Below are 25,750 nucleotides of genomic sequence, written 5' to 3' on the forward strand. Positions count from 1 at the left end.
GAACCTACAGGGGAATCTACCAGGGGACATTCAGTGTGATATGGGACATGTATGATAGTGCAGCAACACAGCATATCTGACTACTGACAAGGCCATCTGCACAACCAGTACACTTGAAGGGAGCAAAGTGTGTGTGTGTGTGTGTGTGTGTGTGTGTGTGTGTGTGTGTCCTGTGTTTGTGGATGAGCTTGTGGGGGTGGGGGGGCTTTAACTGGCCTTGTGTGCGGAGATAAGTGAACGGAGAGGATGATTAATACCTAGACGAAGTGGAAGGTAAGAGATAAGGCCAGAGAATACTCCCTAGAGATGAATGGGTGGGAGCGCCTGCTTGTGTGTGTGTGTGTGTGTGTGTGTGTGTGTGTGTGTGTGTGTGCTTGCGCAAATGTAGCCTTGCTGATGTGCTGTATCTGAGCACTGCTGGTGTGTATTGTTCGCTCTGAGTCATCTTGACAGTGCTGTGTATGCACGCGAGAGGTGTGGCAGTATTTGAGGGCATTTGTATCTGTGTGTGTAGATGTGAGGAACGAGTCTTGCCAGCCGCTATGCTTGTGATGCCCCTCTGATTGCTGTGTGTGCCTGTGTGTGCCTGTGTGTGTGTGTGTGTGTGTGTGTGTGTGTGTGTGTGTGTGTGTGTGTGTGTGCGTGTGTGTGCGTGTGTGTGCGTGTGTGTGTGTGCGTGTGTGTGGAGAGCAGCACTGCGGCAGGCTGTGATTGATGGTGTGTGTTAGGAAGCTGGAGTCACAGTCATGGCTGAGAGACTCCTCATTCTGCTGAGAGCAGCACTATTACACACACACTTCTCTCTTTCACTCTCTATCTCCAATCTCTCTCCTTCATTCTCCCTTTTTTCTTGCCCTCTCTTCCTCCATCCCTAATTGACTTGTTTGTTCCTTTCTTCTTGCTGTCCTTTGATTTTTCCCTTTCTTCCTCTCAGTGGGCCAAACTACAGTAGATGCCTCGTCCTTCCTCCTCTTGTCCCCGTCTCCCTTTAGGATTGTGATACTTTTGTAAATGATGACATTTTCAAGAGTATACCAAATCACTCCCTCTATTTCTCCTCCTCTGTTTAGTCTTTTCTTGATTTTCCACCATTCTATTCATCTTCCTCTTCTTGTATCTTTACTCATACTAGTACGACCATGCTATATTTGTCTTTTCCTTCCCTCCCTCCCTCCATCTCTTTCCTGCTGTAAGGACCGAATGAGTGGCTTCCGTTGTCACTGAGACCTTTTCTTCTAATCCAAATCATGGCTGTTCTCCATCCCCCTCCTTTTCCTCCTACTGTTCAAATACCACATCTGTCATCACAATGCAGACAGCATTGCAGGTGCAGCACCTTTGTTCTACCTCACGTCTTCTCCCTGCTCCCTCCCTCATCTCATCCACAAGCCCTGTTCCTGGCCCCCTCGCTACCTTTCTGAAGACGAAGGGCTCCTCATTGTAGAACGGGTTCAGTCCATTGTTCATCACCATACGCGTGCGGAACTCCTTCCGGATGGTGTCCGTCGGCAGCCCGTACATGTCAACCTCAACATATGTGCCGATTTTCTTGTCCGACAGGAACTGTCCAGAGAACACCTAAAGTGAAAAGGACAACATAGTGATTCTTCTTTTTGTAAATATATGTTTATAAAAACAGGGTGAGTGAGTAAATGTATTCATGGATATTCATTCTAACAGTTTTCGCTGTTGACTGAAGGGAAGACGACCTGACCTGCACACTGCAGGTTGCAGCGATGACTCCATCCACCGGCGTCTCTGAGAAAGGGTCAAACATCCTGTCTGACCGCCGCATGAAGTCAGGCTTCAGCAGGTACCTGGTGCACACGCAAGATGAATATAAGGACATTTCACACACAACAAAATCAATCTAACCTTAAGATCTAATGCGGGAACACTGATGTTATAAAAATACATGATCCTAATAATCTGGAATAAGAACGTACGAAGGCTTTGTGTGTGGGTGTGTGTGTGTGTGTGTTAACCCGGGGCACAGCAGAGTGGCATTAGTAATGATGAGTGTCTGCAAAAGCCCTGATCTTCCCACATATGAGATTTCCAGCATTAGCAGTAAAATCTGTGCCCTCAGGGACAGTATTAGTGCCGAGGGACCGAGACAGTGATGGAGAAAGCAAGAGATAGATGACTGCAGAGAGCTTCAGAGGCGGGTTAAGAGGAGCCCGCTTCCCATAAGCACTCATTGGCTCTCGGGGCACAATGTAGCTACAGTCGCTGATGGCAACCGCTAATGAGATGTGACAAGCTTTAATTGATGAGCTTCGGAGAGGGGCGGAGAAGAGAGGGACGCGAAGGATGGAAATGAGCTCAGGACAGGAGAGAGGAGGCGTTCTCACCCGCAGGAGCCGTTGTACTCATACTTTCCCTGGTTCAACTGCATGGCCAGATCTGAGAGCGAGAGAGAGAGAGAGAGAGAGAGAAGGAGAAAATGTCTCCATGACCTGCGACACATTTCAGGTTTTCACATCATTCACAAACATCATATTTTAAAAGTATTAACAATTCAGTTAATTTACATTGGTTTCTGTGAAGATTTTTCTTGGATGAAAGATTTTTCTTTTACGTTTTTCCTGAAATCTCTCTCCTTTTCTCCCATCCAACCATTTCTCCCTCCATCACAGAAGCTCCACCTCTTGTGTGACCCCCCCTCCAGGCTTGCACATGCTCTGCTCCCAGCAGGCCATATGGTTCAACCCCTTTGCCTCTAGGCATGGGGCAGCAGCTGTTTTTCCAACAGGCATCACTTACTGTATAGATGTGTATGTCGCAGTGGCAGTTTATGAAAGTGTGTGTGTGTGTGTGTGTGTGTGTGTGTGTGTGTGTGTCTGAGGTCAGAGGTCCCATGTTGTGTGTGGTGTGGTACCTGGGGTCTGGAAGTTGAGTGAGACCATCTGGCAGCCTGCGTTCCAGAAGATCTGAGGCATGTAATTACTGGAGTCCACCCGGCCCCCTTTTGGGTAGATACGGCTCATCTGACGCTTGTTGTAGCTGCGCCGACGCTCAGGAAATATTTTTAAATAGAGAGGGAGAGAATGTGTGTTCCAGCACATGTGTGGGTATGCATTTGAGTGTTTGTGCATCAAACAGACTATTTTTAGTGGGAACAGCTTGGGTCAAGCAGTCCCATTGGAGAGAGAGGCAAAGTTTATGTGTGTATGTTTGACTCAGGCCAAGTCACACAGTCCAAAGGCACACTGGCGTCTAGGGGCCTCCAGTTCTTTTCCGAAAGCAGAGAGAGAGAGAGAGAGAGAGAGAGAGAGGGGAAAAAAATATGGCTAAAAAGATATCAGTTCTGAAGTGCCATTCAGCTCTCATTTAGGTGACCTCAATCTATTAAGTTAAAACTCTGAATTTGTTCAAAAGTTGCATACATGGAGCTCCAATCTGGTGAAGAACATAAGTGGTCTCGGTGAACAATAGGGGATTTTCCAAAATCTTAATCAAAGCAGCTGTAATCCATTTATTTCTAATGTATTTAATGACAATGTGAAACCGTGGATTTCTTTTTGTTGTGATAAAAAGATTTTCTGAAAAACACAAATGGTAATAGGTACTTTAAACGATTTGACCACTTCTTATTTTGTCTTATCAAAACAATATTCTATTAAACGCAGCATGGCTCAGACTGGAACACCAAAGGATACTTAACAAACTCTATAGCATTGGTCTTCAGATAGCCCAGACCGACGGACTCGTTGAAAGACGACATATTGTGGTGGATGTTCCTTTCTGAAAGAGAGAAAAGGGGAACGTTTTTGGTATTTTGCCTTTACCAACACAGAATACATCATGAACAAGAAGCAGGATCACAGCAGAAATAGGAGAAGTCAAAACTCACCCTCTGCTACATCAAAACTCTGGAACTTGACAGGCTGTGCGTAGTTGACCATAGCGGAGAGCCAGGGGTGAATGTTAGTGGTGGCTCCTACATATGTGTACTGAGCTATCAGAGCCTCTTCAGAGTCCTCTGCCTCTTCCGCAGCCTACACAGGACAGAAATGGAAAAAACAAATTGGGATTGGTTTGACCTATTCACTCAGAGAGTGTGTGTGTGTGTGTGTGTGTGTGTGAGTGTGAGTGTGAGTGTGTGTGTGTGTGTGTGTGTGTGTGTGTGTGTGTTTGCACATGCTCACCTTTTTGTTATTGTCTTGGTCAGATGCTTCTGAGATATCTGTGGCGTCTGTTGCTTCCGTGGCTTCAGACATCTCTGTCACTTCATCGTCAGGCGTCTGGAAACACAGACCGACACATACAGAAGCTAAAGACTCCATGGAGCGCTCCCTCTTAATATCCATGTCAGCACTTTTGTTTTTTTAGTGATAGACTTGTATAATAATGGGAAAACGATCCAATTATTTGAACTGTCAGGAAATAATAAATGTGCTGGTTTTGACATGAAAATATCCCAATTTTCTGTAGTTATGCAGATCAGTGTACTAGGGGAATTGGCAAAATACATACTGAATGAATATTGCATTTATCAAACCTATAACTTCTTCACTGTGGGACTTGATATGATTTAGAGCGCCCTGTTCTGCAGGTAGCTGAAGTTACTGAAGGAAGCAGCATTTACAGTCTGCCCAGTTAGATCTACTGTATGGCATTATTGGTTCATGGCAGTGTGACTGGCTGATGTGAGCATTTCAGAAGCCAAACAATCCTCAAAGTAACAACCCACCTTTTTGATACTGTTGCTGCGTTCTTCCTCTTTCCTCGAGGTGACAGAGTTACTCTGGGAAACACTATTGGCATCTTTCTCGGTGGTCGCCTCTGACACAATGCTGGGGGCCTCCGAGTTCAAATCCTTATCCTCACCTTCCTTTTCTCCTACACACACACACACACACACACACACACAAACAAAAAAACATTTAGTTTGGAGCACAAACTTTCTCCAAATGTTAATATTTTTGCATGCCTTGATGCATTCAGTTTTCATAAGAACAAAATGACGCTAAGCCGTCTAACTTTACAGTGTGCCATTAAAACGAGTGTTAACAGAATGTTTTCCCTTCAAACGTGACTGTTTGATTAAAAGATATTTGATACGGTGTCATGCTGCGTGCATGTTGGGGATTTCCTCGATTAAAGGAAATCTTAGTTGACTGAGAAAGGATTAACTGTAATTGATTAGTTGATTTAAGCGACCGATCTGTAAAACTTCTTATTTTAAAGCTGTGTTTTAAAACTGTGTGTTTACCAGACATGTGCTCATAAGTGTCTTGGAAAGAAGTCATTCACAATTAAAAAAAAACATAAAAAAATGACTCAGATGGAGCAGCCCTGGTACATATCAGCATAAAACACCTTCTCCTTTATAACTTACAACACACACAGTCATTTAGCTTACCGTTCTCTGTCTCCTCTTCATTCTCCTCTCCCATAATGATGGCAGGGGTGTTGGTTTCTCCTGCCTCCATGTGTTTCTTAAAGGCCTCTAGCTGTTCTGTATAACACACACACACACACGCACTTACATTAAAACATTAAAGCATAAAAAGAACGGTTTTAACAGGTCAATAGGCTGAGTTATGTACGTACTCTGTTCAACTTCTGGTTTCAAGCGTTTGTTTTTGATGAGAATTTTACGTTTGAGGTCGTTTGGAGAGGGTAAGGGGCGCCCAGACTCAATCTGCCAACGAGAACATATCACCATTAACATAATTATACATGTAAATATATCGCTCTTAAAGCGCAATTGACTCTGAGAGACAATATGAATCAGAGAGAGAATTTACCGGGTAGTTTTCCAGAGGCTGTTTGAGGAGGAACTCACCGAAGAGCTCCTCACAATACTTGGCCATCTTGTACTGCTGTGGTTTACTATGATACACACACACACACACACGTACATGTATTGGGTCCATATACTGTATACAAAATAATGAACTGTAGCAAAATCATTATGCATTAACCCCCTTGCTTATTACTAGCTGTACACATACCTGCAATGGTTTTCAAAGGACAAAATAACAGGGTAGTCTGAGGTCACAAATGCTGTCTCCCTGATAGCTTGGATCACATCCTGTTGGAGGAAGAAAAAATTAAGCAGGGAAAACAGAAGACTGAAGAAGGGGATGAGAGAAGATCTCAAACAAATTGTCCATGATGACGTACACTCAAAGTTGTCATGTACAGTATGCAATATCACACTGTCAACACAAGGGGGCAGGCAAACCTAACGCAATAACTTTGATGCAGCCAGTAAAAAAGACTCAAGTGTAGCAGTGAAATGCAGTAGAGTGTGTGTGTGTGTGTGTGTACCTTGAACAGGATGTCAGTGCACATGGCCTTGCCATGGGTGATAATGGGCTCCTGGTCCTCTCCTTTCCCATCCCAGCAGTCCAGCTCCACACATCTGGCAGGATGGAAAGGAAACAAATTACCATGATGATGTACATGTAATATAATGTACACTTATAATTAAGAAGTTTTACCTTATATGTTACTTGTTTAGACTGTGTGTTTGCATAAAAGCAGTGGGATGCATGTGTGTTTACACCTTCACATGTACCCACCATCCGAACAGACCATGACACAGTTACGCACCTGCATCCAGACAACAGGACCTGGCGATACATCTCTACTGAAGACTTCCCTCCGAACTGTCGCCCTGTCAGGTAAGTGTTGTGAGAGGAGCTGATGAAGTAGTGCGCCAGCGGCTGATCCATTTCTTGGTACAGCTCCAGTCGGTCCAAGAAAACTGGAGCATTTTCGTCTGACATCAGGTACCGGCAGAACCCATCACTGGACATACAACCTGGGGGGGAGGGAACGAGGGAGTGGGTGTTAATAAGAGTGAAGGGGAATCGCAACGTTTATTATATTAGAATTATCTGTGTGGTGGTAACAATGAACTTCCTAAAAAAGGGCATCGTTTTAGACTGAAAGTTGTATTATAACCCTGAAATGACCTGGTATAGTAATATCATTTGCATTATTGTTTCAGACATTATTGTAAATATTTACAATTTGTTTCTAATAAATGCTGGATTTTCATTTGGACTGCTTCTACTTGATGAATTTACTGCTATGTGAACTTGTGTGTTCATACATTTTAACCATTCGTATTTCCAAACATGATTAAAATAGCTATGATTTAATGATGTAATTGTATTCCTCTAAATCATCTAAAACTGTACTGTATACACTTGCTAATGCTCTGGCCCCGTGAGCGTGTATTTATCACGATGATAGGAACAAGGATAATAAAACAGGAGGAAAATAATCCATTCTGGCAGAGCACTATGCCAATAACCTGATGCAGTTTCAGAGGTGCACAGGCAGGTGGCAGCACATCCTAAAAGATCTCTCTTTATCCCATTTCCCTCTCCCTACCTTTCTTTTTCAGCTCTTCATCTCTCTCGTATTTCTCGATGATCTGCATGGCTCTTTTGGGGTCGTAGAACGGGAACAGGATCTCATTTAACCTAGGGTCACGCTGGTTCTAAGGAGCAGCACGTACACACAGATTAATCCACAGACATGTCGTCTACACAAAAAATGATTCCATCTTCCACTGACACGCAGGACAGGGGCCAACTTAACGAAAGATGGGAAAAGGTACCAGCAGTACTTATTTTGATTAATATCAAGTAAATAAGTAGTTGCTTTTAATAAGTCAATTATGGATGGTCTTGAATGGAGAGCACTCAGGTACAAACAAGTTCTAACAAACAATTTTGAGGTGTTCAAAATAAACTGTGAGCCACACTAACAGGTGCAGTGTTTGTTTAAAAGCAAGGAAGTTGTACGTGAGATGTTCAAGGCAGCTCTACTTTAACAAGACAACAGTAACAAAAACATCATTATAATGCCAGTGCCTAGTCACAAAGCCAGGTGGGAATTAATCTAACCAAAGCTTTGAGCAGCACACGCGCAAACTCGCAGTGGAGGGACCAAGCAGGTATTCATCCAGAGAGAAGAGCACGGCCACAGAAAAGCAGACAGCAGGAAACGAGCTGAGCTGAGCAGGAAGCAACAGGACGGAAACCCCTATCCTCCCGTTGCCATGGCAACACCAATCAGACACGAGGAGGCAAGCTGCGGTAGGGAGAACATGGGGGGGGGGGAATGGGAATGCAGAATCAAGGAGCTGGTTGAAGTTGCCCTAGCAGGCTGACTGGTGGTTAAATACTTTGTCCACCTCATTAATGTACTTTTAATGAGGGTCGGCCGATGTGCAGTCCGGGCTGGAGGGCAACTTCTACGCAGAGCAGGACGGGGGTAAAGCGGGAGGGAGGGAGGGAGGGTGGGGTTGTGCAGAGATGGGGCGCGAGCAAGCAACAACACAGAGAAGTTAATGAATGATAAAGAGCTTACTTCATTCAGAAAGCTGACTAACTGGTCTACAGTTAAATAATCACTTTTGTTCCCATTGCTGCAAAGGAATTAATTAGAAAAAAAAAACAAACAAAATGTTATGCTTCTTTAAAAATAGACACCCTCACAGTCATTCACACAGTCAGTCAGTCAGTTCAAATTAGAAAGCAGTCTTTAAAAAAAGGGGGATCATACTCAAACGTTACACGTTTAGTAACAACATGTTAATCATCCCTCATCATTAAGGTTGAACTGTGGAAGCGGGTTAGGCTGTCCAGACATATAGTTAGTGCAGCAGGCGCAGAAACATTTCTCCGGATTATCTCCAACAAGATGCAGTAGCTCACACTATGGGAATATTTTAACATTGTTCTGTTTGAGTACAGGGTAACATGGGTGTGACCAATGCAAGGGTGCGTCTGTTAAATTGTTTTATTTGGAGGATTGATCGTGTAATTCATTTTTAAGGTATAAAATCAGTAAACATTACACTTACACAGAAGAGAGCAGGCAGGTTATAAACAACACAAAGGACACTCACATGTTCTTGAAGAGTTCCTCCATGTCTGTGCGAGGGCAGATCTTCTGTGTGAGCGCGTAGAAAACGTCAAAGGGGAAATCCGAGTGTTCAATCTCATCATTCTGTGGGAGATAAATGAGGTTAACAAGAGAGCTATAACCTGCAGCTTACATCGTCCACATATGATGCGTCGGACCGCTACAGCATCTGCAGTCAGTGCTGTCTGACCTTTCCACTAGGAAGGCCGAGATCCTTCAGAGCCTGGAAGATCCCCTTCTCTGTCTTTCCTGATGCAAATGTTCGAGTGATGCTGTAAAAGAGAAGATGAAAGAGATGAGAGAGAGCGTAAAATAGGCTGGCACAATTGTTGACCAAGTATCCTGTTTATTCGCTCTTACCCTCTCACAGGAATCTTCCCATTCACATTGGTCAGGAAGCACATTCTCATCCAACTGAACGAGAGAAGGACATGAAAACAAACGGTGAAGAGCGCAGATCATTGAGATGAGATCATTGATGCCCTCCTTTTCACCAACGCCGACATAGTTCTAGCTCTTGCCTGGTGCCAATTTTCGCGGTTGGTTCAATTTGCGATCCGTCTAACAACCGCTTTGCTTTTCCAGGGGCTAGAGAGCCACATCTTTACATTGGTGACTGTCGACAGAACCGTTTTTTGGGGCTATCAAAATGCAAAGAACTGGTTGTAGATCAAGCACCGGCTCCAAACCCGCCCTCGTACGGCCTTGGTGGAAAAGGGGCGTACGACATGTTGGGAGTGCACTGGGAAATACACTCACTGTTTCTTGAGGCAGGTCATCGGACAGACGTTGTTGGCCTTAAAGTTGTGAATCACTGACCTCAGACCTTCGATCCATTTCTGCAAACAAACAAGCACCAGTATTTAGAACACACACACTCTCAACACAGGGACCAACTGAAGCCCACACACACACAGCAGCTGAGTGTGCGTTGTGTTTGGAAGGGAGTGTCATTGGGGAAAATAACACAAGCAAATTAAGTGCCTCTTAATTCACGCACGCGCACAAGCACCCACACTTGACAGAACAATGATGAACACTCGCACGTACACACACATGAGAATATACACAGTGATAAACACAGAGCTGGGGCAATGCTACAGGCAGTGACAGTAAACAAGCATCTTGAGGAGGCCTTGTAACTACAAAAATATACTGCTGACTGAGTCAACACAAACATCACCAAGGATGAGGACATTTTTGGTGGCCATTTTGACTGTGCTCTGTGTGTCCTCCACTTCCACAGACAATTATTTCTGACATCATTATAAAAACATTAAACAAGATAACGGGTGCAGCAGGGGGAGTCTGTTTGGGCATGTGGCACCCGTGAAGCCCTGCGTGCCTGTGTGTGTGTGTGCGTGTGTGTGTGTCTGCTGATGTAAATAACTCTGTCATGTCCCGAGGTCTGCTACTTAGGGCCACCTGCATGCTGGGAAGTGGTGATGGTGTCATGGTGTGTATGTGTGTGAGAGAGAGAGAGAGAGAGAAAGGGAGGGGGGCAGATATGGTGAGAATAAATGTGTGTTGGACAAGTTTGTGTACCTGCATCTGTGTGTGTGTGTGTGTGTGTGTGTGTGTGTGTGTGTGTGTGTGTGTGTGTGTGTGTGAGTGTGAGTGTAAGTGTGAGTGTGTGGTGTGTGTGAGTGTGAGTGTGCGGCGTGTGTGGTGTGTGTGAGTGTGAGTGTGTGTGTGCGGCGTGTGTGGTGTGTGTGAGTGTGAGTGTGAGTGTGTGTGTGTGTGTGTGTGTGTGTGTGTGTGCGTTTGTTCGTTCGTGGTGTGTGTGTGTGTGTGTGTGTGTGCCTCCTTGCTCAAGGCTGTTGAATGAATATCATTGGCAGCCCTGTGGCTGCGAGCTCTCCGGAGCGCAAACATAATTTATAACACCCATCACCACAAAAACAGCCTCCCATGGGAGATACATAGACACCGACGCTGCGGTGCCAAATAACAACTGTGCCCGCACAAAACATGTATTTTCAGTTTGGTTTGAACGGGGCTGGGATTTTTGATTTCTGGGGACTTTTTTGTCAGAACTGACATCTTTTAATACATTACATAAACATATTTATATCCTCGAGGCTCGCAGTGTGCTGTGACTTTTAATCATTCTAGCTGAGCTTTGTTACTGGATGAAACAATGACACAGACGTACATTCATATCAACAACTATTTGTATGTTATTTAGTCTGGAATGACAACCCCTGAGGCTGAGAAAAATCACTCTCACTTTCAGTTGTCAAAGTGCTTTTCCTTGCTTTCAATTACTGCTCAGCCCTTGGGCCACACTTGATTTGTCACTTAATAGAAGATAGCTTGCTTTAACGGTGACTTTCTTTCATCCTCCGCAGGTTTTCTTTGCCTTGAAGCTGCCTTTAATGTTAATCAGACACCTCTAACCTTTGCCACAAGGTTAAAGGATAAGGCTGTGTAGCTAAAGCCTGATAAAGTTTAGTCCTCTGTGCCACTACAGTGAACATGTGCACTGTAGTTTATTTTTAGTCAATCTCACGTACACATCCTGCTGCTGTAAACACTAGTAGCATACCAAATGTGTATTAATCTGCGGCTTAAAATAGTCCCCGACAAATGGCTACTGTTTTATAAGAACGTCGGTGGACAGCTGTTTTAGGAAATGACTCGGCCTTTTAAAAAAAATGAAGCTATACATTTGTGACGCCTTTTAAAAGATTTACATTTTTAAACAGGAACAAATGGGTTTGGAGCCAAGTACCACAGACGAGGTCGGGCAGGTTTAGGTCTTTTTATACGATTTGTTTACAATAAGAAGAACACAGAATAACCTAACCTTCCCATTTGAAGAATAACCAACATCAGTTTTGATTCTCTCAGTGTCAATTATTTATATTATATGACTACTGACACTGCGTTTTTTTTCTGCTGTGTCAAGTGTTATTCTCTAACTCATAAAGTTGTGTATATGGCTCTATAGAGGATGTGAACAATGTTCAGAGGTTTGCCAGCAGGGGCCGGCCATAATAATGTCTGCTGATTAAAAGAGAGAGGGATGTGATGAGTGAAGAAGAGAGAAAGTGAAAAGGGGAAAGGAGGAGAGGTGTTTCTCTAGACACTAAGGCAGTCAGATTTCTCACAGAGCTTTTTCCTAGATGAGTGGTAAGAAAAACAGAGAGAGAGAGAGAGAGAGAGAGAGAGAGAGAGAGAGAGAGAGAGAGAGAGAGAGAGAGAGAGAGAGAGAGAGAGAGAGAGAGAGAGAGAGAGAGAGAGAGAGAGAGAGCAGACAGAGTGAGACAAAAAGGATCAGAAAATAACAGCTAAAGCAAGGGTGCAGGAGGCACACAGGGAGATAGAGATGGAGTGAGGCAGGGTAAAATGACTCATTCCAAATATGTCCATTTATCTGAATCAAGGCCACATTTGCCTTGTGTGGGAGTTGGCATATTAACCATTCATCTGGCAATTTACTTTCTTTCTGAAATAAATACTTAATGTGTCGGGGTTCTTTTAGCCTTTATATGATGGGGACATGCTGAATGAATTGAGAGCATACTCCAGGTGAGACGTGTGTGTGTATGTGTTTTGCCATCTTGCGGCTCTGCCGTTACTACGGTGGCGTCTCCCTCCAGTATGTGTGGGATTGAATGGGAGGTGTCATTATAAGTGAACCTTTTCTACTTTTACCTACATGGATTCAAACCTTTACCTCATGAAGAGCGCCCCTGTCTGAAGCCGTACAGTCTACATGGATTTAAACCTTTACCTCGTGAAGAGTGCATCTATCTGAGGCCCTACGGTCTACATGGATTCAAACCTTTACCTCATGAAGAGCGCCCCTGTCTGAAGCCGTACAGTCTACATGGATTCAAACCTTTACCTCATGAAGAGCGCCCCTGTCTGACGCCGTACGGTCTACATGGATTCAAACCTTTACCTCATGAAGAGCACCCCTGTCTGAAGCCGTACGGTCTACTTGTACTAATATAGTGATTTTCTAGTCTTCTGACCACTCATAGCCCTTTTACATAGCCACTGCCACCCCAGTAATACGTGCTAGAGCAAGGAGCAGTAGAAATACATTGCCTGCATGTATTTACCCGGGCTGTGTCTGGGTTCTCTGCCACCATGAACATGAAGTTGAGGTTGACCAGGTCTGTGCCGCTGCAGATGCAGATGATGCAGCCCTCCAAGTCTGCCTCGGTCTTTCCAAGGGCCTCGAACGATGACAAGATCTTGGGATCCTGAGAAGTAGAGAAAGAAATGAGAAAGTTAAGTGAAACACAGACAGACAGATAGACAAATACAAGGTCAGACAGACAAAACGATACGAAGACAGAAACGTAGATGGTCACGAGTTTAATAATCTCTGAAAGAAGAGTTAGTGGATGAAATCGAAGAAATTGAAGGGGAGGTTTTACTCTCCTTCTCTGCAGTAAATAGTCACTGACAAGACAACACAATAGGAAAGCTTAGAGAGAAGGGGCAGCTGAAATATTTATTGGTGTTGCCTCAGGATGCTTAAATGTATTATAAACTGTATGGATCTAAAAAGGGATCGATAGACATCCATCGTGGAGACGACAATACTAAATTCAAAAGAAATCCTAGCAGCTTGGAAAGTTCCACTGAATCCAGATTTGGATGTGTTCAACAATGGAAAGCGACACTTCAGACAGACACCACTTTACTGGAGTAGGTAGGAGAAGGTAAGCATACCGTCCTGTCAAGTGGTTGCGTTATGGGACTTACATCAATTGGAATGTGAAGAGGATCGGCTAATAGGATGTTAACTGGTCGGCGCTGTTCGCTAAGTAAATGTGCTTGCTTTGTTTGGTTCATTGAAAGCCAAAAACAGTTAAGACACAGATATTGGCCTTTATGTTGTTGTTATAAAAAAAAAAATTGTCTAATGCAAGGTTATGCAAGGTTGGATTACTGGACATTTACTGGACGCGTTGGACAGGGTTTTTGCAGAGAATACAAATATACCAACATATCATAGTTTCTATCATAATATCTATGGTCTGAGTATGGGACTAAGCAAATCATTCATTCATTCATTCATTCATCTTCAACCGCTGACATCGGGCGTGAGGCGGGGTACACCCTTGACAGGACGCCAGTCTATCGCAGGGCACACAGAGACGAACAGAGACGGACAACCATTCACACCTCAATCAATTAACCTAACACGTGCATGTCTTTGGACTGTGGGAGGAAACCGGAGAACCCGGAGAAATCAGCTGGTTTCAAACCTTTTCTTTTAAATGCCACCTCGTAAATAATACCCAAAATTAGCAACCAAAACAGAAGAACAAAAAGAAGGAAAAACAGACCAATTTCGGACTCTGATCGAGCGCACATAATGAATAATCTCAAATGGCAACTGTTACCAGAAGTGGTTTGACACTTTACCCTTTTTAGATCCATACAGTTTTACTTAACTGTCTCACTTTGACATATTATATAAACCCCATTTAATCCCTCTAATCTTAGAATATATTTGTATGTCCTTGATGTGTCCAGCTGATGATGGGCGTCACCATAGAAAAATAAAACAGACACTTTTATTGATCCAAACTACATCTGTTGGTGAAACTACACAATTCATGGCTTTGAATTTGGCTTCTTGTTTCCCAAGGTCCCTCCACCAATCATTTTTCAATAAGATCATCTGTACAACAAATGGAAAGCAGCATAATATAGTTTTAATAACACAAGTGTTAGTTATGACATTTCTGACATTTAAAGAACTGTCGTTACCCTGGTTATTGTCCTCAGAATAATCTACCACAGCTCAGCCTGACACGACCGCACACTGTCGTTCAACCAGTGAGACAGAAAACCCATAAAAAATATTCTCTCACTATCAAAAACACAGCACAACTCCTCCCTCTCATCTATTCAGTTTTCAGCCTGCCACTGTCGTCACCATGGAGGAGCATAATGCATTTTTGTTATGTGATTGAATTAGCTGCAAAAGGCAACAGGCTCTGCCGTTTTAAAACCCCGGCTACCCATCATTCAATTCCATTCATCTTTTCTCCCTCATTGGATTATCTGAAACAGCTCTCGGGGGCTTGTGTAACCGTGTTAGCCTCTGAGGAGAAGCCCTGCTCTCAGTTCTTCTTAGTCTGCTACTTACACAACAGCGTGCAGCCTTTGAACAAACAGGAGGAGCTGCTATCAGGCTGCAGCATCTGTATACGTGCCCTTACACATGTACATGCGCGGCTGCACGGACGCAGCGAGCCAACGGACCGTCTCCTGCTGTCAGCGATACATACACAACCCGATAATGCTTATGTACACAGTACACATCAGTGTCTCCTGTCAGGCGTTTGACTTTTAGAGCTTGTCAGGTTTGCATCCTAATTATAGGCAGACGTCCACATGGGTATACCCGTAACAGCTTCCATAATTCATCCGGTGTAAGATGCCAAATACTAAGACGTAATGCGTCACTGTCGAGGCTGAACTGCATGAATCAATATTTAATATACAGGGAAACCATACAGGATTGTGTTGATGTGTATCTTGCTCCATACAAGCTAAATGAATAACGGACTGGGTGCCAGCTGGTCTGAAATTACGGGGAAATGTAGCTGGTTGGTACATATTGGCTATTTCAAGATGAGTTTCCTGTTCAGGATAAGGGAAATCATTCTGACAGAGACAGAACGTTTTGATCCCACAGTGTAAACTCTTTAACCCAGTCGTACTCCGACAGCCCATCATAATAGGAGCACCATTTGTTATTATTCCTCTCCGGGCCAAAAAGGGCACGCCAAAAATATATATTCACACACAACCTGCAGCTAAACCCAGCCAGGGTTGTATAAATATTGATGGGTTGAATATTTCATGTTAATGTTCTGCGATTGCTCCAGGTGAATTTCGTAGAGAGGAAGAACTTATCTGCGAGTCCCAGATCAGTCATTCGATCGATAGAACACCCGCTGTACCTGTATGTGGCTAATTAAAGCATGAATAACGTGCCTGACACGTGGCAGTCTCCCCGGGTTTTACCAGGAGTGTCGCTGTGGGAGCAAAGGACTGAATGTGGGGTTGGGACGCAGGCAGAGAGAGAGCGCTGTAAAAACAGAAGCGAGGAAATTGTCTTTTCTGAGGTCTCACCTTTGGGACGGCACCGACACGGATGCTGTTGATGAGGGAACACTCGAGAACCTGGCCTTCCTGCAGGAGAGATACACAGAAAGATAAAGAGAAAATAGGCACAGAGAGAGAGAGAGAGAGAGAGAGAGAGAGAGAGAGAGAGAGAGAGAGAGAGAGAGAGAGAGAGAGAGAGATAGCAGGTGAAGGGGGAGACAGAGAGAAATGAATGGGAAAGATTAAGAAAGCGAGACAGATGGGTCACAGTGTGTTCTGTGTGTTTCACAATCATCTCTAATACACGGCGCCAATACCACAGCCTCTCAGAATCTGACAACACTCATTAACATATTTTATTATGAGTAAGATCACCACCTCTCTCTCAAAAATACATCACATGGTTCAATGTGAGACTTCAATCCCAGCCCCCTGCACACCACACAGGATAGGACAGGTATGAAAATGATGCATGGAAAGATATTTGTTTACCCGTCCTCCAGGTTTTGCTGTCGAGCAGCAGACTCTGACTATGATGGATGACTTTTATTCGCCCCTAGTTGATTTTAATATCATACTGGCATGTGGCCGCATACAGGGAAGGAAATCAATCTTAAAAAGCATGCTTTGGAAAATAGTTATCAGTGGGAGTAGTTAGCAGTTAGCTTAGCACACTAAAATCATGTATGGTCATTGTAGGGGTCTTAATGGTCAGATATTATGTCTTTTTAATTCCCTCAATAGATGATACATTTCTTTTATCATGGTTATCAATGCAGTTTGCTTTAAGTACCACAATATTTGATTTCATTACCAACATCACCAGGTTGCTGCTTTTAATAACAAGTGTTCAAAATACATGCTGTAGTACAACACCATAATGTACCTTACTCTGTTTCTGAGTTATTAAGGTGATGCTTTATGATATATTATGGTGATGCATTTCTATGTTTTACAAGCTTCAAGGAACCAGACAAAAAAAGTATTTCTGAAACACTGCAAGAGACTACACAGACATGAAGAGGTGAAGGTCATACCTTTCCCTCACTCTTCCAGCAGATGAAGAAGCCATACTCGTCGACCGTCATCTGACAGTTGGGCTCAAAGATGTACGGGTCCTGCAGAGGGGGAAAAACGTTTTTATAAGAGAGGGGGGCTTCATCAGTCACAGGGCTTTATTTGACATGGGAAGACATTAAACAGTCAGCCTGTTGAACACACGCGGGGCTTACGCAACCACACAAACATATGTAGCTCCGACTCATTTTCTAAGCTCTGACTGCCACACACACACACACACAGACAAATACAATGTATGTGCAAATACATTCAGTATGTACACACACACGTGTTGCATGCTGAGGAGATGAAATGTATTGGGCAAACACAAAGTGAGATAAATGTTACTGCCATGAATGGTTAAATGCAAACATCATCTGGCTGAAACACAGAGCTGTGCATTAGAGACAGACAGGGGGCAAACCTGGGTGTGATACGTGTGTTTGAGCAAGATTAAACATGTGCTCGCCCAGCCACTATGATGCTACTGCACACACCTCCTCTAATATTCCATCTATCAGCTCCTACGCAACGTACAACGGCCCCTATTCAGTTGAAAAGGGGTGTAAGAGCAGAAAATTGACTAACATTAGCCTGCTTATCTTACTCAAATATTTTTCACTCACTTCATCAGCTGCTGGAAGCTGTGATTGCACTGAAGAATCATTGTGTCACAAGTAAGTGTGTGTGTGTGTGTGTGTGTGTGTGTGTGTGTTTTATCCCACTCAAATCACACATCTGATAAAACATGAGACTAAAAATAGGATAGGAGATGGCTGCTGGGTCACTCTTTCTCTAATATTAGCAGTAGGAAAGAGTGTCTCACACACACACACAAGCACACGCACACATACATCCACACACACACACACAAACACACACACGCACACACACGCATGCACGCACACATGCACACACACACCTACATTTTCAGGATGTTCTTCCATGACATACACTGCTGCAAATAGGACTGAGCTGGCTTTTATTTGGCTATATCATGTCATCTAAAACCATCATAAAAACCAATCGAACAATCTTGTTTCCATTTAGGAAATGGCGGGACGGCTGTGAGTGCAGTTAAAAGCTTGAATCTCTTTCATCTGAATTGGAACTGACAGGGGCTTCAGTAGCACATCGTGAAATGGACTCTATGACAGAGATGGCCCCAAATGAGCCCTGACTGCTTAGAACATACAACAGGCTACTGTTACACTATCAGAAGGCTGGTTCTTGTAAAACTGAAAAGGTTTCTGGAAACACTCAGAGTCAGTCCACACGCAAAGGAACAATTAGCCGAAGGTCCAACCATCTCTGGTTGGCTGTGGATGGATAGACATCGCTGGTAATGGTAGCATGTGTACATTCTTTCCTAAGTTCCTGGATAAGTGCAGTTTGTGTGTGTGTGTGTGTGCGTGTGCGTGTGTGTGTGCGTGTGTGTGTGTGTGTGTGTGTGTGTGTGCGCCCTCCAGCAGTTCACAAGCTAGAGTTCAACATGAGCCATTGGCTGGCTGATGAAACCACAGAAGTGCTGCATGTCATCCTACTCTGTCTCCTCTGACGGGCTGTTGCTCAAAAGTGTGTGGCTTACAACATTCAGCATTGATCATTCATAATGCAACAAGAACTAGAGTGCCTCTGCCAACCAGTCAAGTTGCAGTTCACATCCACGTCTGTCCGGGCTTACATAATATATGTACAGTAGCGAAGGAATTAAATATACATTTTTGGTGAAACATGGATGCTTCATATACATGTTCAAGCTTGCAGCACCACAGTTTCAACAATTCAGTATCCATCCAAATCTCCCTTTGTGTTGCTGAATTATGGCCAGTGTTGTGCTTGTCACTGAAAAATAGTCATACGATACAGTTACTAGTTAGCTTGTTGAAAAAATAACAAAATTACTTTATTGATTATTAGTAACAAGCCTTTCAGTAACTGTAATTTGGTGATTTCATTTAAAAAATAATGACTCACAGTACTAGTACAGTACTAGTACGGGTACTACGAGTTAATGTAACTTAGTCCCAACACGGGTTGTATGGTTGGTTGTATGTTGTAAAATAACGGCCAGAAAAACATTTTTTTGCAGAACATCATGAGGTCACAGCGACCTTTGATCTTTCAGATACAAAATGTCATCACTTCAACATTTTATTCTTTAAAGTGATTTTCTCCAGTTCCTATTCTGGGTTCACAAGAATGGGAAAGACATACATCAGGTTAGATCGACCTTGGCCTTTGTTCATCCAAGTGCCCCTGTGCCAAATTTGAAGAGATTCCCTCCAGGAGTTCCTGAGATATCGCGTTCATGGGGCAGACGAGCAAACTAAAAACCCAATGCCTTCGGCCATGGCTGTCACCGGCGTGGAAGCATAACACTGCAAGCTAATTATTCTTATTATCTCTCTATATCCTCATTTCGTTGCTAGTGTTCAAGCAAAGTTTCTTCTTATTAATATTATATTATGATAATAAAATTAAGATTATAAATAAGTATATTTCCACAATGCAAGTTATAATAATGCATGGAGAGCAAATAGCCACATGCTGCATGTACAATATGCTTATGTTTACACAGCAACAACATGCGGCTATATTCACCAGGAACACGTAAGTCTATTTCATTATCTTTCAGATTATCTTTTGGCAACCAATATTATGAACTGATAACGCATGTAGTAGTTTAGTTTAGTTTAGTTTAGAGTAATATTACCAATATTAAATACAATTTAGTGAAAAATAAACAATTAGAATGACCAACAGACGTAATTGTTTATCTGTTTTCAGTGCTTCACAATTCTGGCCTGTTTTTCTCTGCCTTCATTAACAGTATGTCAATATGAGGTTGTCCTATATCCATGGAAACCAAATACCAGCCACATCTTAAGTGATTGATTTCCCATCAGTGAGACGATGAATTGCACGCAAGCTCACAGACAGCCCTTTGGCTGAGAGCATAACTGATTACTAAGGATCTCTTTGACCTCTGACCTCTTCGCCTCGGGACTCGTCAGTCAGGGCTAACTTATCTGAAATATCTCCCTTTGAGACGAAAACTGATGAATTATTGGAAATCTATAACTTATCTTAAAACCTATTCCACTGTAATGTACAGTATAGACGTAAAGCTAGAGTGATGGAAAGGTAAGGGAAAAGTATCTACTACATTTGGTCAGATGAGTGACAGAAAAACAAAATTAGAAAGACAAGAAAAGGGAAAGAAGAGTAATAACTACGTGTAGCATTGAGAGACTTTATATGGCGATAAACATTACATTACTTTAGCTGACGCTTTTATCCAAAGCAACTTATAAATGTGCATTCATGAAGATACTACATAAAAAGTGCAATAATCATGAAAGTAGATAAAAATGATCAAATAGGCAAAATGGCTTCGATTGCTTTATTTTAGAAATACTTTTTTAATTTAATAAAAAATATGTAATTTATTGATTCACGGACAAAGGTGCAGTCTGATCATGTGAAATTTGATGTCTGTGAAGGAAGGTGTTTAGAAATCAATAGGGAGCTTGTTTCACTACTGTGGAGCCAGGACAGCGAACAGACAGGATTTTGTTGAGTGGTAGTATGTCCCCCTCGTAGATGGCTGTTTGGCAGCTGGGGTGTTTGATCATGTCCATGATTTACAGTAGGAAGGGCCTGAGCCATTTGCAGCATGGTAGGCATGTACCAGTGCCTTGAATCGGATTTGAGCTGCCACCGGGAGGCGAGTGCAGGGTGTAGAGGGGCATCGTAGTGCGGGAGAACTTGGGTAGGTTGAAGACCAGATGGACCGCTGGATTCTGGATGAGCTGCACAGGTCGGATGGCACATGCAGTCAGATCAGCCAGGGGGGGTTACAGAAGTCTAGACATGATGACAAGAGCTTGCACGGAAATGGACCTATCCTCCTGATATTGTGGAGCATGGTTCTGCAGGAGCAGGTCGTCGCAGCAATGTTGGCAGCATAGGACAGGTGGTCGTCCAGTGCAACCCCCGCGTTCCTTGCAGTCTGAGCCGCAGACACCAGAGTTCTCCATGTTGATGGAGAGGTCATTGATGAGGGATCAATGTCAGTCTTGTCCGGATTGACTGCAGGTGGTATGTTGATATCCACTGAGAGATATCAGCCAAACATGCAGATATTTGTACTGGAAAAGGAAAAGCCATGTGAGTGAATAACAGGGCCCAGTCACTTGGTGTACAGAAAGAAGAGGCCGGGGTCAGGAACAGAGCCCTGAGGGACCCCAGAAGTGACGTTACAAGGTTCAGACACAGATCCTCTCCATGTGGCCCTGAAGGTGCGTTCCTTGAGGTAGGATGTGAACAGGAGAGTGTTAAGCGAGAATCCCAGTTCTTGGAGGGTGTACAGGAGGATCTGGTGGTTCCCTATGTCAAAGGCTGCCGAGAGGTCCAGCAGGATGACAACAAAGTGAGGGAGGCTGCTCTAGCAGTGTGAAGTTCCACTGTGACAACAAGGAGGGCAGTCTATATTGACGGACCTGCCTTGAATCCAAACTGGTGAAGGTCAAAAGTTGGAGATATGCAGAAAGTGGAGTGAAGACAGAACGCTCAAGTATGTTGGAAACAACTGGTAGAAGAGAGACCGGTCTGTCATTTTTCACATCAGACCAGGCTAAATCTAGGTTTCAGGGTTCACTCGAGCTGCTCCTGTAAGGTCAGGGGCAATCGACCGAAGAAGGTGAGAGAGAACTGGGTCAGGAGGCCAGGTGGGTGGGGAAATGAGGAGCGTATGTCATCTATATTGATGATATTGAATCTTAAATTAAAAGAAAGAGCTTTTAGCTGCAGATAAGGAGGCAGAAAAGAGGAGAGAAGAAATTTGTAGGAAAGAAGGTCCTCAGGGCGCTTGGATTTGCACCCCTGTCTTTCAGCCGCTCGCAGGATGGTTCAGTCAGGACACACTGAGTAAGACAAGGAGCTGGATGGGTCAGGCAAGCCTGCCAAAAGGTGAGGGACAGAGAGAGACCAGACGAAAAGACAAGCTAGAGCGAAGAGTGTCTGTGGCTGAGTTGGGAGTCAAGAGTGAGGAGTCAGGTGAGGGGAGAGTTGGTAGGACAGAGAATTCAATTCAATTCAATACTATTTTATTTATAGTGCCAAATCATAACAAAAGTTATCTCAGGGAAACTTTACAGACTAGGTATAGACCACACTCCATGACTTATTTATGACTTACATAGACCCAACAAGGGGTCAGAGAAGGGAGACAGGGAGCGAAGCTGATAGTGACAGAATGAGTGGAAGAGGGAGGCTTGACAGTTTTAGAGAGGGGGAGGGATAGAGATCCCCTAAAACGCTTTGAATGTCTTTGGAGAAAAACACACACATACACACACACCTGAGCATTACCTGTCTCTACCATCTGTCACTCAATGGGGTTTCTTTTTTTGTGGAAAAGATCCATGCTGTTCAGCAAATTTGTGCCCATGTGTGTATGTACAGTACGTGTGCTTGTGTGAATGTGTGCGAGTGCTCTTATGAGAGGGACTGACAAAGAGCACGCCCATGTCTGTAGGTGGACTTGGCGCTCATCATTTCATTCGACGCAGATGTCCGCTGCAGGCAGTGTATTTGCCAGGCAACAGAGCAGCAGCGGCTGTTCACTCACTCATATACACACAAACACACATAGAAGGAAAGACAGTTCATCACATGGGCTAACATGAGCGAAAAGGTTAACGACCAAAAACCCACTTAAATAAAGGACTGTGCCTCCAGTTTTACATTTTTCCAGACATTAAACAGCTGAGCTTGAGTTGACAAACATTTGAGATGAAACTATTATCAAAAACTTTCTTGTCTTTATTTTTAAAGAAAGAATAATATCAGTAATAAGTAATGATTCATTAAATGACAAGATGCAGTGATAAGTGGGTAGTGGTACAGTATGTCCCAGCTGATTCATTTGAATGCTTAAGGTAACTGGCAGAGTTCGACCTTATTACCATTCAGGCCAGTCCGAACCCTACCCTGCCTGAGCCTGGCTCATATTCACAGCAGCAACACATTGAGGACGTTCTTCACAAGCATGCCGACCCAGTTTCATGGCTCACTTTGACATGGCTGTGGATCTGATCATGATTTTCCCTACGCTCTTTCAAGTTTTCTTATCTGCCTAAAGAGGGATCCCCTCCCCCACTGATGTCCACATAAACGGAGAGGACTGAGGGGATTTCCCGATGTGCGCAAAGGGAGCGTCTATGTATGTCTGTGTCTGTGTGTGTGTGTGTGTGTGTGTGTGTGTGTGTGTGTGTGTGTCTGTGTGTGTGTGTGTGTGTGCGACACACTTTGCCTTTGCCTGCAAATGTCCTAGCTAAGTGTCCTGATTAAGTTAGTCAGAGGAAACGTAGGCAAAAAGACAGGAAGCTACACACAGGGTCAAACACACAGAGCAAGATGGGTGACACTCGATTGCTATTGGTTAATATTGTTCTAATTTAATATTTTTTAATATTTAATTGAATTCTATTGGTATTGGCTAGACAGGCAATTGTGGCAGAAAGAAGATAAATAGAAAATAGTTCAATGTTCTTCTTTAATATTACAAATAGCTTTTTAATGATTTATTTATATTTATTAGCTCAGTTCTTATTCGTTGGTGTTCATTATGTTGTTTTGGTGTTCCATCTTTGGTAAAGCACTCATAAGTGCATATCCTGATGTATAATATATGAACCACATCTTTGCGATGCTGATTTTAAATTTTCACAGCACTTCGCTTCGGTATCTCAGGATTCAACCGTTCATGTTCACTAAAGCTACATTTCCCACACTTTCAACTGATTTCAGTCACACTGCTAAAGTAATTAATGGTTTATATGTAAAAACAAAGAACACATTCACTCACTGAGATCACACGCAGATAAACTTTCTGGTAAATACGCTTTGGACGTGCAGACAAGCAGTCTCCCCTCTGAAGCTTCTTAATGAGGCTGATCAATGTGGTCTTCCTACAGCTAGACCTCTGACGACAACAATGACGTATCAGGTCATAAAGGAGACGCCTCTGCTATATAATGTGTGTGTGCGTGCATGTGCATGTGTGTGCGTGCGTGTGCGTGTGTGTGTGCGTGCATGTGCATGTGCATGTGCGTGTGTGTGTGTGTGCATGCTAATGACACACCGGGGGACAGTCATTAAGGGTGAAAGATGATAATAGGACAGAGCAAATAACCTGTAACAACAAGGTTATTGACAATCTGATACAGCTTGCATCACAAGTGTCATGCTATAATGTATCATGAGTATGGCATAAACAGGTTAGGAGGCTGTTTATTTTTACTTTCTGAGCTGTTCTATGTATTTATCTATTCTTTACACATTGTGGAAACCTCATAAGCGCCCAAGAAATTCAGCATTTTTACCTCATCAAACCTGTCGAAGGAGGCGCCTTCCTGCATGAACTCCGGCAGGTGCTTCTGCCAGTTGAACTCGTAGGACTTCGTCATGGCTGCTCACAAACCTGAGACACAAACAGGAGAGAGGAAGACAGACACGGATAGAGAAAGAATTAGTGAAAAGAAATCGGTAACAACCAGGAGTAGAAAAAAGTGGAGGCTTCAAGGACAGAACACGTTACATAAACCCACACAATAGCCACCTTCTTCTTTCCTCTAGTCACAAATTGATGCTGAGGAAAGTGCACATATCTACCATACCTAGCCCTCCAAAGGCTCATCCAAGAATATGCTCTCCTCAGAAGTAGAATAACTATATGTAAAGCGTTTTATCTATTAACGACATCTGATATGAAAGATTCTGTAACTACATTATTCTGCAGATTTATACACATTTTATTAGAAGAAGAATTAAAAGAGAATTACTTTAGTAATCCCATAACGGGAAATTCGATTTTTTACTCTATTACACACACACAGGCCCGAAATACACACACACACACGCACAAACAGGACCTATATACATGCAATTAATGGAGAGATGTTAGAGCGAGGGTGGCTGCCAATGACCAGCGCCCCGAGCAGTTGGGGGTTCGCTGCCTTGCTCAAATGCACCTCGGCAGTGCCCAGGAGATGAACTGGCACCTCTCCAGCCACCAGTCCACGCTCCATTCACGGTCCACACAGAGACTGTGTCACCTATGGACTGAGCTACTGCCGCCAGTGAGTAATTACACCAGCAAGATAGTGTGTTTGACTCTAAATAAGCTACAGTCCCTGTGTTTATGGCACAGAGGATTAGGACATATCAGGCTAATGTAGAATATCACTAGATTGACTCTTTACAGCAAAATATACCAGATGATTTCACTAGTTAACAATATGTCACCATGCAATCAATGGCGTCCCATGGCACCATCAACTGAATGGATGTGATAACCAAACAATTTTTCATTTCATGTATGCATCATTTCACACTAGTGTCTCATGGGTGGCTATAGACTTCGTTTAAAAACAAGATACTTGCAAAACGTGTTTGTGACCTTCCAGAACGCGTGACATGAATCAGTTCAGTTCTAGAAACCCGGAACCCTGTGACTCCGGAATCAGAATGCTTCTCTAAACAGTATAAACCTTCACTCACACCACTCTCTGTTCATTTGCGCCAAAGATCAAGCGTGTTTCACTACTCTTGAGTCTACCGTTGAACTTAAACTTGTGTCACCGTTGCTTTGACTGTGGGTTGTTCTGTACTGTGATATACAGCATCCCAAATACCAATG

General features: G+C 43.4%; 1 protein-coding gene across 2 annotated transcripts in view; it reads right to left on the bottom strand.

The window, feature by feature from the left end:
* The window catches only part of plcb4b (phospholipase C, beta 4b), a 68,345-nt gene that overhangs the window by 9,503 nt on the left and 33,092 nt on the right, over positions 1-25,750 (bottom strand). For both annotated transcript variants that reach the window (XM_083934217.1, XM_083934216.1), the window contains exons 4-27: positions 24,435-24,532; positions 17,022-17,102; positions 16,012-16,071; positions 12,972-13,115; positions 9,658-9,737; positions 9,259-9,312; positions 9,089-9,170; positions 8,882-8,982; positions 8,341-8,398; positions 7,357-7,465; positions 6,568-6,778; positions 6,283-6,376; positions 5,964-6,043; positions 5,757-5,841; positions 5,560-5,650; positions 5,369-5,464; positions 4,697-4,845; positions 4,152-4,247; positions 3,857-4,001; positions 3,663-3,747; positions 2,882-3,006; positions 2,355-2,406; positions 1,715-1,817; positions 1,414-1,578 (exon numbers count right to left, since the gene is read on the bottom strand). In XM_083934217.1, the coding sequence (XP_083790343.1) occupies positions 1,414-1,578; positions 1,715-1,817; positions 2,355-2,406; positions 2,882-3,006; positions 3,663-3,747; positions 3,857-4,001; positions 4,152-4,247; positions 4,697-4,845; positions 5,369-5,464; positions 5,560-5,650; positions 5,757-5,841; positions 5,964-6,043; positions 6,283-6,376; positions 6,568-6,778; positions 7,357-7,465; positions 8,341-8,398; positions 8,882-8,982; positions 9,089-9,170; positions 9,259-9,312; positions 9,658-9,737; positions 12,972-13,115; positions 16,012-16,071; positions 17,022-17,102; positions 24,435-24,518 (2,430 nt within the window). In that variant the 5' untranslated portion in view covers positions 24,519-24,532. The remainder of the gene's footprint in view (positions 1-1,413; positions 1,579-1,714; positions 1,818-2,354; positions 2,407-2,881; positions 3,007-3,662; positions 3,748-3,856; positions 4,002-4,151; positions 4,248-4,696; positions 4,846-5,368; positions 5,465-5,559; positions 5,651-5,756; positions 5,842-5,963; positions 6,044-6,282; positions 6,377-6,567; positions 6,779-7,356; positions 7,466-8,340; positions 8,399-8,881; positions 8,983-9,088; positions 9,171-9,258; positions 9,313-9,657; positions 9,738-12,971; positions 13,116-16,011; positions 16,072-17,021; positions 17,103-24,434; positions 24,533-25,750) is intronic.

The sequence above is a fragment of the Echiichthys vipera genome (assembly GCF_963691815.1).
Source record: "Echiichthys vipera genome assembly, chromosome: 19".
Lineage (NCBI taxonomy): Eukaryota > Metazoa > Chordata > Actinopteri > Perciformes > Trachinidae > Echiichthys > Echiichthys vipera.